The 14,000-nt window shown below is 41.8% G+C and overlaps 1 protein-coding gene across 2 annotated transcripts; it reads right to left on the reverse strand.

Moving 5' to 3' along the window:
* Window positions 1–645: 645 nt before the first annotated feature.
* TBX19 (T-box transcription factor 19) lies at window positions 646–13,488 on the reverse strand. Of its 2 annotated transcripts, none has more exons than XM_074151892.1 (8): window positions 13,130–13,488; window positions 7,559–7,823; window positions 5,517–5,651; window positions 4,663–4,724; window positions 3,497–3,558; window positions 2,651–2,839; window positions 1,668–1,800; window positions 646–880 (listed from the first exon to the last, which is right to left on the reverse strand). In XM_074151892.1, exons 1-8 carry the CDS (start codon window positions 13,324–13,326, stop codon window positions 646–648), a joined length of 1,278 nt encoding a protein of 425 aa, XP_074007993.1. In that variant the 5' UTR covers window positions 13,327–13,488. The 2 variants fall into 2 exon arrangements, with proteins under 2 accessions (XP_074007993.1, XP_074007984.1); XM_074151883.1 differs by having other exon boundaries at window positions 2,651–2,752; window positions 13,130–13,326.
* Window positions 13,489–14,000: the final 512 nt, after the last annotated feature.

Below are 14,000 nucleotides of genomic sequence, written 5' to 3' on the forward strand. Positions count from 1 at the left end.
TCATGCTGCTGCTATAATGCAGCTGCTTTCTCAGCTTGAGTGTGTCCATTATCCCTATAGCACACAAACAGCAAACAGGAGCTGGAGAAGGGAAGGGGACAGAGAATACTGTATGCAGGTGGCATTAGGGTGTCAGACTGATTTCATCCCCTGAAGGGTTTAGTTTCAGGTATTGTGAAAACCTTTGTGTGACGGATTCAGAAAGTCTTTAAAGCAGCGCTGTCCCTTCAAATTACCAGTTGCAAACATGCTCACAAATTCCCCTGGACTTGGCTGTTAGTTACAGAAAGGACTTTTAAAATGACATGCAAATATCCAGCTGCCGTGTCTGCTTCACTCACTCCCATGTCTTTGACCATTTTTTTATGTGATATAGAAGCAAAACTAATGATAAAGATTCTTTCTGAACATCATCCTGAATTATGCATAAAGGTTACACTAATAAGCTGGTTCCCATAACATTTCCTGCCTTTGCATGATGCATTTTGGCTTCTCTGGCACACAAGAGGTACATTATGGAAAGTGATGCTTGATGGATTCCATTTTCTGCATACACATCCCTGCTCTGAGCTGCAGTTCTAGGGGGTTGTTTGGCATTTGTGTCAGTCTTGTTTGGCTGAGCTCCCCTCCTGAGCTGCCTGTCCATTAAAAAGAGTGTGAGGATGTCCACGCAGAGTCGGCCAGTCTGGCTAGAGCACTTTCCCCTTGTGTTTCCATGCTGCCAGACACCGTTCCCTGCAGAGGGATTTGGACTGATGGTGCAGTGGGTAAGGGGACATTACCCCTTAGAAACATGCTTGAAGGGCTGCTGTTCACCTCGCTTCCTGGGTTGGCAACATTTACAGCACTGTTGCTCACTGTCCACAGGCAAGGGTAGTGGCTGGAAAAAAAGCAGTACAAGTTGAATGACTTATTTCAAACCATTGTCCCCTGCATGAGGCTTACCACAGTAAAGTCAAGTGCGTTATCTGCTAAAGGGCAGCTATCTGAATCGAGTTACTAACTAGATTAGACTTGCAGATTTTAAGTGAAAAACCACCAGCGACCATCAGGCCCAGTGACCTTGGAGAAGGGCATGGAGAGAAATGTACAAATACATGTGAGGTTTCAAGATTTAAAGATTTTTTCATTAATTCTTACAAATTTTAAAGAATTGCAGCTGATTTTCCTGGCACCTAAATTAGAGAGGAAATGTGTGCATTTATTTTGGGAAAAGAAGGGTAAATACTCGACTCTCTAGGTCTAAATTTCACCCATTCCTAGAACTGTTTACTACCCTATTAACAATATTTTATAACAGAACATGATTTAGATTGTTACATCCCTGCATGGGAGTAGGATTCACATTTCATGCAAGAGAATAGTGAGAAATATATAGAGAAAAATAATTTGGCTTTAAAACGCTCACAGATTGTAGATGCCAGAGTTCTCTGTGGCTGTTCCTAGACCCTGGTTTTCAGCAGTGCTGGGGAGAATGGAGATCCCATTGATTTCAGAGCAGGAGATAATTAGCTTGTTGGAAGATTTGTCCAGGAATCTCAAGTTGGGCACTTAGGACATGCTTCAAATCCTGGATGCCAATTAAAGCTTGGAATAAAGTGTGAATCACCAGGGCAGTCCTACAAGCCTCACTGCTCCTAATACCAGCAGTTTTCCCGTAACCTTACCTGGGTCCAGGGCTGGCAGCTCCCTTTGTGTGTGGCACTGAGAGCAAATTAGCATGTGGAGAAGATGGCAAAGTCCAGCTGTCGTGTCCTGAAAATACCTGAAGATTATTGCTGGGGCTCTCCAACAAATTAACTTTGGGGAGGGAAAAAAAAAAAAGCAAGAAACAAATCCTCAGTGACTATTGCAGAGACATTGTCTTGAGGCAACAGAATATGGGTAGGCCTGAGGAAGCAATCTGATCATGAGGTTCCTAATCACAGGAAAAAGGACAAAATTCATTTGTTTATTAAGAGAGTAGCAAGGTACCATTGTAATTTCAGGTGGGATATATGAGAAAGTACAGCATGATAGACATAGGATATGCATTTCTGCAATTTCTTGAAAGATAATTGCCATATGACTGGCAGTGTTTTGAAACAGATTTGCTTATAACTTGAGGTTAAGTATTTCTGTTAAACAGGATTCCTTGCTAAATTATAATTAGCGAGCAGATTACTTTATCCTTACTTTTGTTTCTGGCTAATTTCCTCTGATCAGAGTAGAATCAATTCCTGTAACTCTGCATCCAGATCTAGAGAGTGAAGGGAACTCAACAGACGTTCCTGGAATACCAAAATGCCCTCATCTCAAGTCAGCTCCCTCCATGTTCCTAAGGTCTGCTTTGACATGAGAGTGCAACTGCTTCATGGCATGACATTGAACGAAGGGTTGCAATGCTCTAATTGGGACCTGTACTTTAAGCAAGGTCATTCACTCTCATTTATAATTAACAGTTACAGTGCACCCAGCTCTTTGTAGCTCTGATTTTGCTGCCTTAAATATACTCTGTGCGTGCAGAGTTCAGTGCAGATTGTTACAGACACTCATCATGCTCTTTCCCAGCCTCAGCTTTTGCTTGTTTTGATGCTTGTGCTAACCTAAAGCAACGGGCAGTGACACAGAGTGTCTGTTCCCTGGAAGCAAAGCAGCATTACAGTTGTACCTGTAGGTGAATGATTTCTCTGCATGTAGGAAGGTGGGTATGGAGCAGCCCGATGCCCTCGCAGTGCTGAATATCGCTCACAGCTGTGGGGAGTGTGTGGAGCTGGCAGAGGCAAAGGCCCAGTGTACTGATAATTGGAGCTTCCTGATGCACACATTGTATCTGGGTTGGAAATCAACCAGCCACCCACTTTGAGGGGAAAGAGAGAAGAAAGCTGTGATTGCACTAAACCACTGCAATACAATAAAGCAACCGGCCTTCTTGCAGAGTGAGCTGTGCCTCAGAAATACCAAGCAGTTTCCAAAATACTGGTTTATGGAACAACTGACAATAAAAAAATCCAAACCAACCCCAAGAAACCACCCATGAAAAAACCCCAAAACCACCAACCCTAAAAACAAGACCTAAAAACAACTACCAGAAAATGTCACAAACATCAAAGAACAAATGAAAGAAAAACAGACCATCATTAAAACAAACTCTGCTCTCCCCCCTTTTTTTTACCTGTTAACCAATGAAAGGTAATTTTATAGGTGACACAAATATTTAGTTACAAATACAAGAAAAAAAAGGTGGGAAAGCCCTAAAAATGTCATACATCCTCTTGATTCTAGATTCCTTTCAATATTGATTTTAAAATGGATGATAAGGAAAATAATCTCCCTGCAGAAACTGTTGCATTATTTCCTACTGTGAGGTTTCTTCAATCTTTTTTTTTTTTTAAAGGGTCCCTTTCTATGAACACAATTCAGGACTCAGTGAATGACTGAATTAAGCTTAAGTCCCAGGTTCCCAGCACCTATCGTATCACACAAAACTTGCAGCTGACGTGAATAAAAACCTTACAGTGAGAATATGTCATATGTTGACCTTCAGAGACTGTTTCTGGAGCGTCCTTGGGATTGTTTCTGGAAAGCAAAATACTTAGTGGTAAAGCTTCTCATTGAGAAATTACAAAAGAAAGTTAAAACCAGAACTATTCACTAAAAAAATGGAAAAGTAAGTTAAAAAGGAGGGAAACCCATCTTTAACCACTTGCTAGGCAGCAGTAGATTTGTCTGCAGTCTGCCGTAAGGGAAGCATGTTTCATGCCATACATAAAAATGTTCCTACATTTGTGCCAAATTTGGGGGCTGAACCTGAAATTCTAAATCTACCTGTGGGCACCGTTCCTGCTTCCATCCGCAGCCTCAGCCTGGCCTCCCGCCCAGACCGAGGCAGGGCTCTGTCTTCTGCTCAGCTAGGCAAGCAGAAGGCAGCATTCCCCCTCTGCAGCTGGAAACCCTGACACTGAGGCACAGCAGCTTCTTAAGTGGTGAGAGGAATGGAAAAAAATACAGATTCTCCTGCAGGCAGACAGATTGCTTCATGTGTCAGAAGACATAGCAGGTTCAAACAAATTTTGTTAGCAATTGTGGACTGGAATGCAACATTTGGACAGCCCACTGCATTAGCATGGATGATGCAAGTAGAACTTTGAAAGATAAACCACAATTTGTTTCTGATGGAAGCATCTCTAACATCTTACATAGTTAGCACCTACAGGTTACTTTTAATAAAGACATCATACATTATCACAGATTTAATAATAGCAGTGTAGTTACGTTACAGTTACAGTGCAATTTCACTTTAGCTATGCTTTTTGACATCTGTGGTTAACTTTTATTCTGCCTGAGCTATCAAATTATGGGATTCATTGGAGTGTAAGTACAGTGTAGGGAACATACACAGTGTATAACATTACTGGGGAAGTTCACACTATCTCATTTCAGGCTTCCTGTGTAGACAGTGCTAAGTCCTAGGATCCCCAAGAGGACATCACCCACTTCAGACCCTGTTGTAATGATCGTGGAGAGTCTCCCCACTGATAAAAGTGGAGTGACTCTGGAGTTAAGACACCAGACACAGGATTAAGTTATATGATTTATCTTTCACGTTGTGATGCCACGGTTATGCCAGTTTTAACCATACCAGCAGCAAAATGCTACTGGAGCAAAAAAAGATGAACTCACCTTTCTTTCGCATCCAGGAAGGCTTTGGCAAAGGGATTATACTTGATTTTGAGAGCTGTTATCTTGAGTTTACAGAAAACAAGGCATGTTAGTGAAGGAATTTGAAATAGAAACTTGACAAAACATCTTCCAGAGCAATCTAAGTGGGACTGCCTCACATGTCCCCACACATGATGTTTTCCAGGGTTAGTTAGGAGAGAGCTTTGCTCATTGCAGAGTGCTGTGTACTCATCAGTGCCACAGGCAGAGCACCAGTTGGGGCAGCCTAAAGGCATGGTCCACTCTGGCAAATCCTGTGGGATGGCAGACCCTTTTCAAGAGAGTTTAAACACTGAATTCCTACCAAGTGTGAATGAAATCTGCAGCAACAGTAGCTAAGGGATGTGGCACATGAGTTAGCAATTGTCACAATCCAAAGCATCCCTCAATTACAGTTTTGTGGTTGGGAAGACATTTTCACATGGAATGTAGCACTCTTCTGCAATTGTACATATTGTAAGGAGTGGGGAAAGATAGGGTTATCGTTGTAACTATCAGTCATTGCTGCAGAAAGATACTGGACTTAACTGTAGGGTGGTTTTTTTCCAGTAAGGGATTGGGATGCCAGGACAGATGGACCAGTCTGGAATAGCTGTGGCAGGATATTAAGCTAAACCTGGCTTAGTACTGCAGCCAAACATTAGATTAGACAATGTTCTAGTGCAGAGAGAAGGCAGACTATTAGACTGGATGGAGCATTACACTGCATGGGACCGGTAGGGAAACAAGAAAAGGACCATGCTGAACTTGTAGTTAATAAGCTTTTAATGCATCTCATCAATGGTAACCAAGAGCACAGTGTGGCTTCCGCCTACCTCTTCATTTTGATAAGCAGTCACAGCTATGAATTGTGTCTCAGGGAAGGAACAGTTCATCACCATCCGGTGGGGGCCTCCTACGCGAACTATGTGTACCTGGGGCTCGTATTTATGCAGGGAGTTCAACATTATCTGCAGAAAACAAAACAGAGAGACAGACCCCAATGCCACTCTGGTATCCCACAGCTGCTCTTTCTCTCTGGCTCTATAATAGACCAGATGTCACTGCTAAACCCAAGTCAGTGATTACTGAGAGCAGAAGGGCAGGTGCCTTCCTCCCTTCTGGTGAACCACAGGGCTGAACAGAGTGAGACTTCATTGGACTTGGATTTAAAGCTTTCAGTACAGCAGCATTAGTGAATATTTGTGTTAGCAGCTATGGCTTTCAAACCGTTGAGCTCCTATGGCAATAGATGCTGTTGAAACAATAAAGGGGCAATCCCTGTCCTGCTTCTACTATTTGAAAGACTCAGAATCACCATCACGGAAATCAGGGTCAGGAGGGAGCTGAGGCAGTCACCTACTCATCTTTCTGGGCAAGATGAAGTGTAACTAAACAAGCCTTGGCAGATGTCTCTAACCTGGCATTAAAAGCTGTGAGTAGCATTGATTCCACAATTCACCTCCTTCAGGAAGTCTATTATATTGCTTAATTCTCTCTACTGCAAAAAAAAAAAAATCTTAAGTCTGTACTTTGGAAGGTGCTGTGTGCACACATATATATATATACACATATACATATATGGATGAACACGGCCATTAGCATAAAGCACTGCTAGTCAGCTATTATTTTCTAATAACACCACAGAAGGGGAAGCTGAAACACAGAGCAGAGACATGGTTTACCTTAATGGTCTTGTCAAGATTTCAAAAGAAAACAAGAGGAGCTTTAGTCATGTGTTATTTAGTGACTTTTATTTAGTGACTTTTGTTTGGGCTCCATTTCTCATATGGCTTTTCCTCCTCTGCTTCCTACTTTTTTCCTCTCCACTTCACCATATGTATATATACATATATCATATTCCCTTGTTTTTTTCCCCAGGGTCTCTTTGACCCTCCAAGCTGGGTTCCTGTAGCTTTTTTGCTCCCGTGCATACTTTTCTGAGGCCTTTGACTTTTCTGAGGTCCAGGATGCAGGACAAGAATTTGCAAATTCAGATCCTGTTCCATGTTCCGCAATAGATCTTGTGTGCTGATTCCATCTGTGACTTAGGAAAAGTCAGGTCATCTTTCTGTTCTCCAGTCCGTAAAAATTGAGATAATTTCCTACCTAATTAGGTTACTAGGCTTATGGATATACCTCACAAACCTAATGGAAATAACAGGTAGAGAACGTATAATATTTACATGAAAGAAATTGATTCTGGGCTGACAAGTATCATCCAATGTAGGAGTTTTGTACAAAACAAACAAGCAAAACAAAGGTCTTGTGCAACATTTTACCTTCAAATGCATCATCAAAAATAAAACACGAAACAAAACTAATTTTCCTGTTTGCATTTTTAAGGGGTTCAAAGAGAAAGTCACTTATTTCTGGTACATGTGGTTTCTTTCCAAAGGCCAAAGCTGATTCAATAGAATATTGATAATTATCATGAGGCAGAAGCAGACATAGTAATTATTTCATTTAGGAGCAGCCTTTTATTCTGCTATCTGACTCCTGCCAACATTCCACTTACACCAAACAACATGGTGGAACACAACAAAAACCTAATACCTGTGACCATTTTTTCCCCCTTCTCTGAAGTCCTATGTAAAAATCCCCAGCACACAAGACCAACTCTGAAAAGCCCCCTGATGATTAAGTAAACCACAGCACTCTGTCTCTCTTAACATCAAGAAGTCCATTAAAATCTGAAAGAGCCAATTAAGGCCTGTTTATTCCTGTTTACATTTGGCCTCCAGAGAATAATTGGCATCTGTGGGTGAAGAGGCCTGTAAGGGCCTCTATAATTACATAAATGCACCCTTGATATTTCTTGATTGGTAGGTGCTTGCAATTGAAGCCAAGAGGTGTATGAGGAAACATCAGGCCATACCTGCCCACTCCCGTTGAGCTTGTTGGTAAGTTTGACTTTGCTGAAGGAAATGGCAGCTTTCATCCAATGGGCCCCAAAGTTGGGAGAGTCTGGGTGGATGTAAACGCAGCTGTGGTTTGGTGGCTCTGGTTTCCCAGCTGGCACCCATTCTCCATTGACGTACTTCCAGCGGTGGCTATCAGTTGGGGCGAAGTCCAGCAGGAAGGAATACATGGCATTTGGGTCCAAGCCTGACACGCTGATCTTCAAAACAGGGAACATGCGCCTGGCCAGGAAAGAAAAAAGGGAGACACCACTGGAAACTGGTTTTGAAAGACTCCTTGGTATGTTTGTCTGACTCTCAATACATCCTCTGAAACCATCCTGCAACCTCCAGCACCCAGGACGTAATTCCAGGTACTCATCAGACTCCAGTTAGATGTATTGACCACATTGCTCTATACAAAAGGGTTTTCTCCCTTCCTTTGAAGGGACTGTCGTTTTCCATAGTCTTTGTGAGCAAAGTCAGTCGCTCCCCTCTGTCATTTCCCTTGGTTCTTGTGTTAATCCCCGACATGTTCCACTTGAGTAATGGCTTCCAGCTAACACTCTTCTAAATGCCCTAATAAGTCTGCTACATTTTCCTTGTCTAAAAATACTTGTTTACTTCATCAGGGTTGTATCAGGTTAGTCTAGCATGACTTAATTTTAATAAAATGTCTTTTTATCTAATCTTCTGTTGTCTTCCACAAATTTAATTACTCTATCCTTCAAAATACACCCTGAATTCTTATTACAGGGAGATACTAAAAAGTCTGTAGTTTGCTGAAATGTGTTTTCTCTCTTTCTGAAGTGCAAGTATTCATGTACTGTCCCACTACCATTACATATATCTCCAGTTTGAGAAGTCTGGTTAAAATCCTTGCCATGAGACCTCACAATTGGCAATTCCCCCAGTAATTTGGTCCCATCCTTCCATATTTCCTGACTTAATCAGCTTGATGAGGTTCTTCTACTTTTAGTTCCACTTTAGATGCAATGTTGTCCTTCAATAAGCTCTAAATATCTATCATCCAGCCTTCACACCATCTCGTGCATTTAAAACTGAAATCCTACCTTTGTTTAGTTTCAGCAAAATGCTACTTTTGTGCTTAAAGGTCCACCTTTTCTCAATCCCCTTTTAATTATTATTTTTTTTTCTTTTATAAAGGAGATTTGCAGCAGCTCACTGCTAGACTTTCAGCAGTTTTCTCTCTGTCCTGGTACTTGTGATCCATACCACACAGCTTTGAATTGGCGTCTCTCTCAGTGCCTCAAAGTCTGCAGCAATAGACTTAGTAGGGCTGCAACAGTTTCAGGAACTGGGAAGAATTTGTGGTCAGCAGAACAGAGGAGTCTCCCAACAAAGGTATCCTATTCATTAAGTGTCTTAGCTTGCCAAGGAATACATGTCATTACTGTGGAGGCTTATTATAGCTGTTACGTACCACCCCCTGCATTCTTATATGATTAAGAGGCCTCCTTGCCCCAGACATCTCTGTACTGACCTCTCCTGGCAACAGCTATTTTGCCATGCCACATTTTGATGCACAGGCCAATGAATCTTCAAGCTCCTTTTCTCTACAGGTACAGAGAGACTGGTTACACCAAGCAACCAGGGCATGGTTGCTGAGGTTTGTGGCCATGGGGCTAAGGTAAAATAGCTCTCTTGGCTTAGCTGGGTAATGGTGCAAGATATCCAAAATTTGGAAGAAGGGAACTGAAACTACAGGCTGTCTCAAGGGACACCAAAAGTGCTCTGCCCCTGCAGCCATACTCTCCAGCTGCTGACAATCTCCTGTGCTCCTATAACATCCCACTCACCACCTACCTTTCTGGATACCTTCATAAAGTTCTTGCTATATACATTCAGCACCTTCTGCTCACAGGAAAAGAAAAGATTTGAGAAATTTGAGATTTTTCATCTAATATAAATTCTTCGTGATGTAGGGCCAGCGCAACATTGAGAAAGATATATTGAACTGTGATATGCTACATTTAATGTGTCTTCTTGACTGAGATGCACCAGCTATCAAACTGGGATGTGATAAAAAGTAGGAATGCATTGCTCCTGGCACCCCCCAGATCTCCTACAGTCAGTCTTCAAAGTAACACACTTAGGTATTTAGCTGAAATTGAAGTGGAGGGGGAAATTCATCCATATGAAAATTTAATTTCACTAGATTTCTCAGAACTATTTGTGTTACATACAAATTGTTAATCCCTCTGCCCACAATGCAGACTTCTCTGCCTTCCTACTTGACAGGCTTGGGTTTATCCCCAAAAGACCTACAGACGAATGCCAGAAGAGAATAAAGTTACCATCAATTCCAGCCTCCTATATTACTGAGATTATAGCACTTCCCTACATTAACATGCTTCACACACAGTTAATCCTCACCTGTACAGATTCTAACGATGGAAAACCTGCCATCTCACTTGTTCTGCTGATTAAGTGGCTTTGCTGTTAAAATCACATTTGTCTTTCTTTTAGCATGGCAAATGGTGATTTCTCCAAATTTGTTTCAGTCAGAATGTTTGTTTCAATGATCAGGTAGGTACCTGATCAGGTAGGTAGGTACCTAATGGAGGTAGGTGACCTCCATTACTGCAATAGCTGAGCACTTCAGCCTCTTCGATTTATTTAGAGCAGATCTGCTACAATTACTCCAGAGTACAGAACTTGAGCGGGAAGATGTTTGATATCAAACTTGAATGTGTAGTAACGAGTGAAGTTGCCTCAGCATTTAAACCTGGAAAAGGCTTCTTTCCTCCCACTCGCCTTTGCCTGTATTGATCCACTGTGGATTCTCCCCATATGCGGAGGGGAGCAGTGGCACTTTCCTGCATCCAGGCAATAACATGGATTGCAAAGTCTCAGGATACTGCATAGCTAATATGGTATAAACACTGCTTAATCAGAAAACCGAGCATTTGATATTGGAATGCCAATTGAAAGCAATAAATCTGAGTAAAATAGGAGACTCATTCCCACTGTATCAGCTGCACCCATTGGGATGTATTTTGTGATAACAGCATGCGGTTTAATTTCACTGATGTCTATCCTGTTCAGAATATTTCTTACCTTCCCTGTGCACCCAAGCATATTGCTATGGCAGGTGATTATTACAATGAAGTACAATACAGCAATGGAGACATATCTTTGTATTAACACTGAAGTTGGTTCATCTAATTATGATATTTTGGGACCCTCAGTGCCAATTAGAGATGACTCAATCACAGCAGATAGAATTGTGCATGCTAGAATTTGACACTTGAGGATCACTCAGCCTTTCATTTTGTGGGATGCTCCTGTATCAGGTTTCAGTTTAATTTCTGAATTTTGCTAACAACATGTCCGCAAAATCTGCCGTAGTTTTCACACACCGAAGTTCAAACCAGCTCTTCTCATTAATCATAGAACACAGGTTTCAAAAGTGTTCATATACCCTTCAGCAAGAACAACTGAGTTAGTTCTGATTTAAGCAGCAGCAGAATTAGATCAATATTTTTTCTATTGAGAATCCTTCTGGAGACAATCACTGAAGAATCTTGAATCTGAAAAAAACTCAGCACTCATAGGAAACTGTCTCAAGTTTGTCTCCTTTTGAACGGCTTGCAGTCGTTCAGAGAGCTTTGCTGCAGGGCACTCCCTATATTTCCTGGTTTAGGTGTGCTGACGTGTTTGTTAAGGAACATACTTTCAGAAATGCAAGAGATCCTTTTTCATTGTCCTTGATGCTACAGTAACTTTGTTAAAAGGATTTATACAGGTGACAGTGTGACATACTTTTATGGTATTTTATTTTGAGATTGCTGTAGTTTGATCATAAAGAACCTATTCCTGCCCCCATTGACGTTACTAGAGCTATCACTGGCTTTAGGAAAAACAGGATCAAGCTGATAAGTAGGATGTAAGTTAGAATAAAGAAAAATAAGGCAGCTTACACAATGAAATAAAAACTAACCGGGCATATTCAGATAATGAAAGATTCCCTTATCATCATCATAAAAAGATTTTATCTATGCACTCACCTAGACATTTTAGAGAGAACTTGTATCACCATGCAATCATGATTTACATTAGCTGAGAGGAAAGAAACTGAAACAAACTTGTTGGTAAGGTGCAATTCTTTATACAAATTTAATTAATTTGAGGCAAACCTATCTTACCTCGGGTTTGGTCACTTGCACTGCTAAGGAATCAATTTAAGCTATCATCTACTAAGTGAAAGTCCACTCAGAAGTTTGCCAGAGCCTAACATCAGTTTTTAAAGCAAAAGCAGCTTCTCAGCGTAAAGAGAACCTCAGCAGAAGATTTCTATCCCTATAAGCTGTTAGGAGGAATCAGAATGGCAACAGGCAGTGTTACACCAAAAGCTGAAGTTTTGGGAAGGTAGCAGTTCTCTCAACAGAGTAACCTTGCTGAGCCAAAAGACAAGATTTTTCCTTTTAACTGCTTTCACCTATGTCCCTTGTCAAGCTACAGTCAACACTAATATAGGCCATAAATTCTGCTAAATCAAAGTCTGCAAAGTTAACGGAAGTCACATCACATAAGTAAATCTTTCTCTTCATCTCTTAATTCCTCTCACCTATGCAGATCTTCTGAGAGGTCTCGCAAAAGAAAAATGTGCATGTTGCTGGGGGGGGACACACACGGACAACAGCAGAGAGGCGGCAAAGGTACATTAAATAAAAACCTTAGTACCACTGTACAGGTGATCTTTATTCTAGTAGCTGCCTGTCTGTTACGGGCTGGACTCTGCTATCAGCCCAGTTGAGAGCAGAATCTCCTTGGAGAGCCTCCTTCAAGCCAGTGTCTGATTCAGAGTTAGTATCTTTCTCACCAGGTTTTGCACTCTTTTCCTATGCCCCTCTGTGTTCCCCAATAGTAAGATATGCGATCTATTTACATCGCAATATTTTGTCTTTCTAAGACTGTGTGCATTAACCAATATTCTGCACTTGTTTCTAAGGGCACCAGCAACAACTACGAAGCAATACCATTGTGGGACCACGCAATCCAGACTGCACATACATACTACGTGGAGCACAGTTTTATTGTACCCCATTCTAGTACAGACTGCTTGTATAAGCTGTTAATACCCAAGGCCAGAGAGAGAGGAACTGCAGCTGGGGATAACAACACCAGTCGGCTTCTGTACAGTAATTTGAGGTCTACAGGTAAGGACTTGCTAACAAAGGCTGATGATTATTAGTTCAAAAAGTCATTCAAAAGGTTTAGAGAAGTATCATCTATTCCCTTGCAAAAGTTTGCTTTTCGTGCAACCTTAAGTCAGTCAATATTTTCTCCGGCATGTTTCACAAGCAGGAATAAAGGGTGGCAGGAATGGTTTAGCAGTGACCAGAAAGGAGCAGGGACACCCCATTCTATTCACGTGCTGGTTTTAAGGGACTGCAAGGCTGCAGGGATAAAACTATGTGCTCATTGCAGTTCTTTCAAGTCTGCACACACAGTTTATTATTATACTTCTTAACCCCCCTGGCTGCCATCTACATGTAGCCCACAGTGCTGAGCAGATCACTCACCTGCCGTTCTTGGTCACGATCATCTCATTAGTGACTTCCCTGAATCTCTGCCAGAGTGTCGCATCCTCTAAGACAACCTGGAGCTGTTTCTCAGTGGGGTCGCCTTTGTCTCTCCCAGCCCGGAGTTCGCTCTCCACTACGCTGAGCAGCCTGGAGACAGTGCAGTCACTGGGCTTTTTGCAGCCCAGGTCTGCCATGACGACTTTACTGCCAGAAACTTCAGGTAGCTGTTAAAAGACAAAAATCATGAGCTAAATCAAAGAACGAGTCAGTTCATTGGGCACAGTCTGACAAACGTGCTCTCCTCACTCTTTTGCCACTGACTAGCTCTTTCCTCTGGAAGTCCCAATGGGCAGTGACACCAGCGTGTGGAGGTTTACGCACACACTCCACACAAAAAGAGGACTATCTCCTAATTACCTGTCAGACGGTCAGGTGGGTGGCAGGCTGATGACTCAATTGGCTGCCTTGAAAGAAGAGTCCTCCATCCAAATTAGCATGCTTTTATCTTTTTTCAACCTGAAGTGGGTCTAATTGTTCTGCTTGAGAACCAGGTTTCCATTAATGAAAATTGTTTCATTTCCAGACTGAAACAATGCATGGAAATTGCGTTCACGCTGATGCGGACTCTAACAGAAGGAGCTGGTAACAGTCAAGATAGTTACACAGAGAAGGTAGTCTTAAAATATTTCCACCAGGCACGTTGAATAAATGCATTAACCTTGTTCCTCTACCTTCCTAAATCAAAATGTAAGAGACCCTTCTGCACTGATGTTGCAATGCACAAGGAGAAGGTAGCATCTCTGCACTCCACTGTTGATGCCTACTGTGTCCATGTCTTTGTCCCATTGTCATTCACAAAACCCCTGCT

This window comes from Numenius arquata, chromosome 1 (genome assembly GCF_964106895.1).
Source record: "Numenius arquata chromosome 1, bNumArq3.hap1.1, whole genome shotgun sequence".
Taxonomy (NCBI): domain Eukaryota; kingdom Metazoa; phylum Chordata; class Aves; order Charadriiformes; family Scolopacidae; genus Numenius; species Numenius arquata.

What these genes read in the sequence shown, in the direction of transcription:
- TBX19 (XM_074151892.1), bottom strand. Translation starts at nt 13,326, where the DNA reads ATGGCAGACCTGGGCTGCAAAAAGCCCAGTGACTGCACTGTCTCCAGG. An exon ending in GAGAAATCATTCACCTACAG is followed by an intron (nt 1,801 to 2,650) that starts GTACAACTGTAA and finishes CCCTCCCCAAAG; the next exon opens with TTAATTTGTTGGAGAGCCCC. An exon ending in GCTGCCAGCCCTGGACCCAG is followed by an intron (nt 881 to 1,667) that starts GTAAGGTTACGG and finishes CTTTTTTTCCAG; the next exon opens with CCACTACCCTTGCCTGTGGA.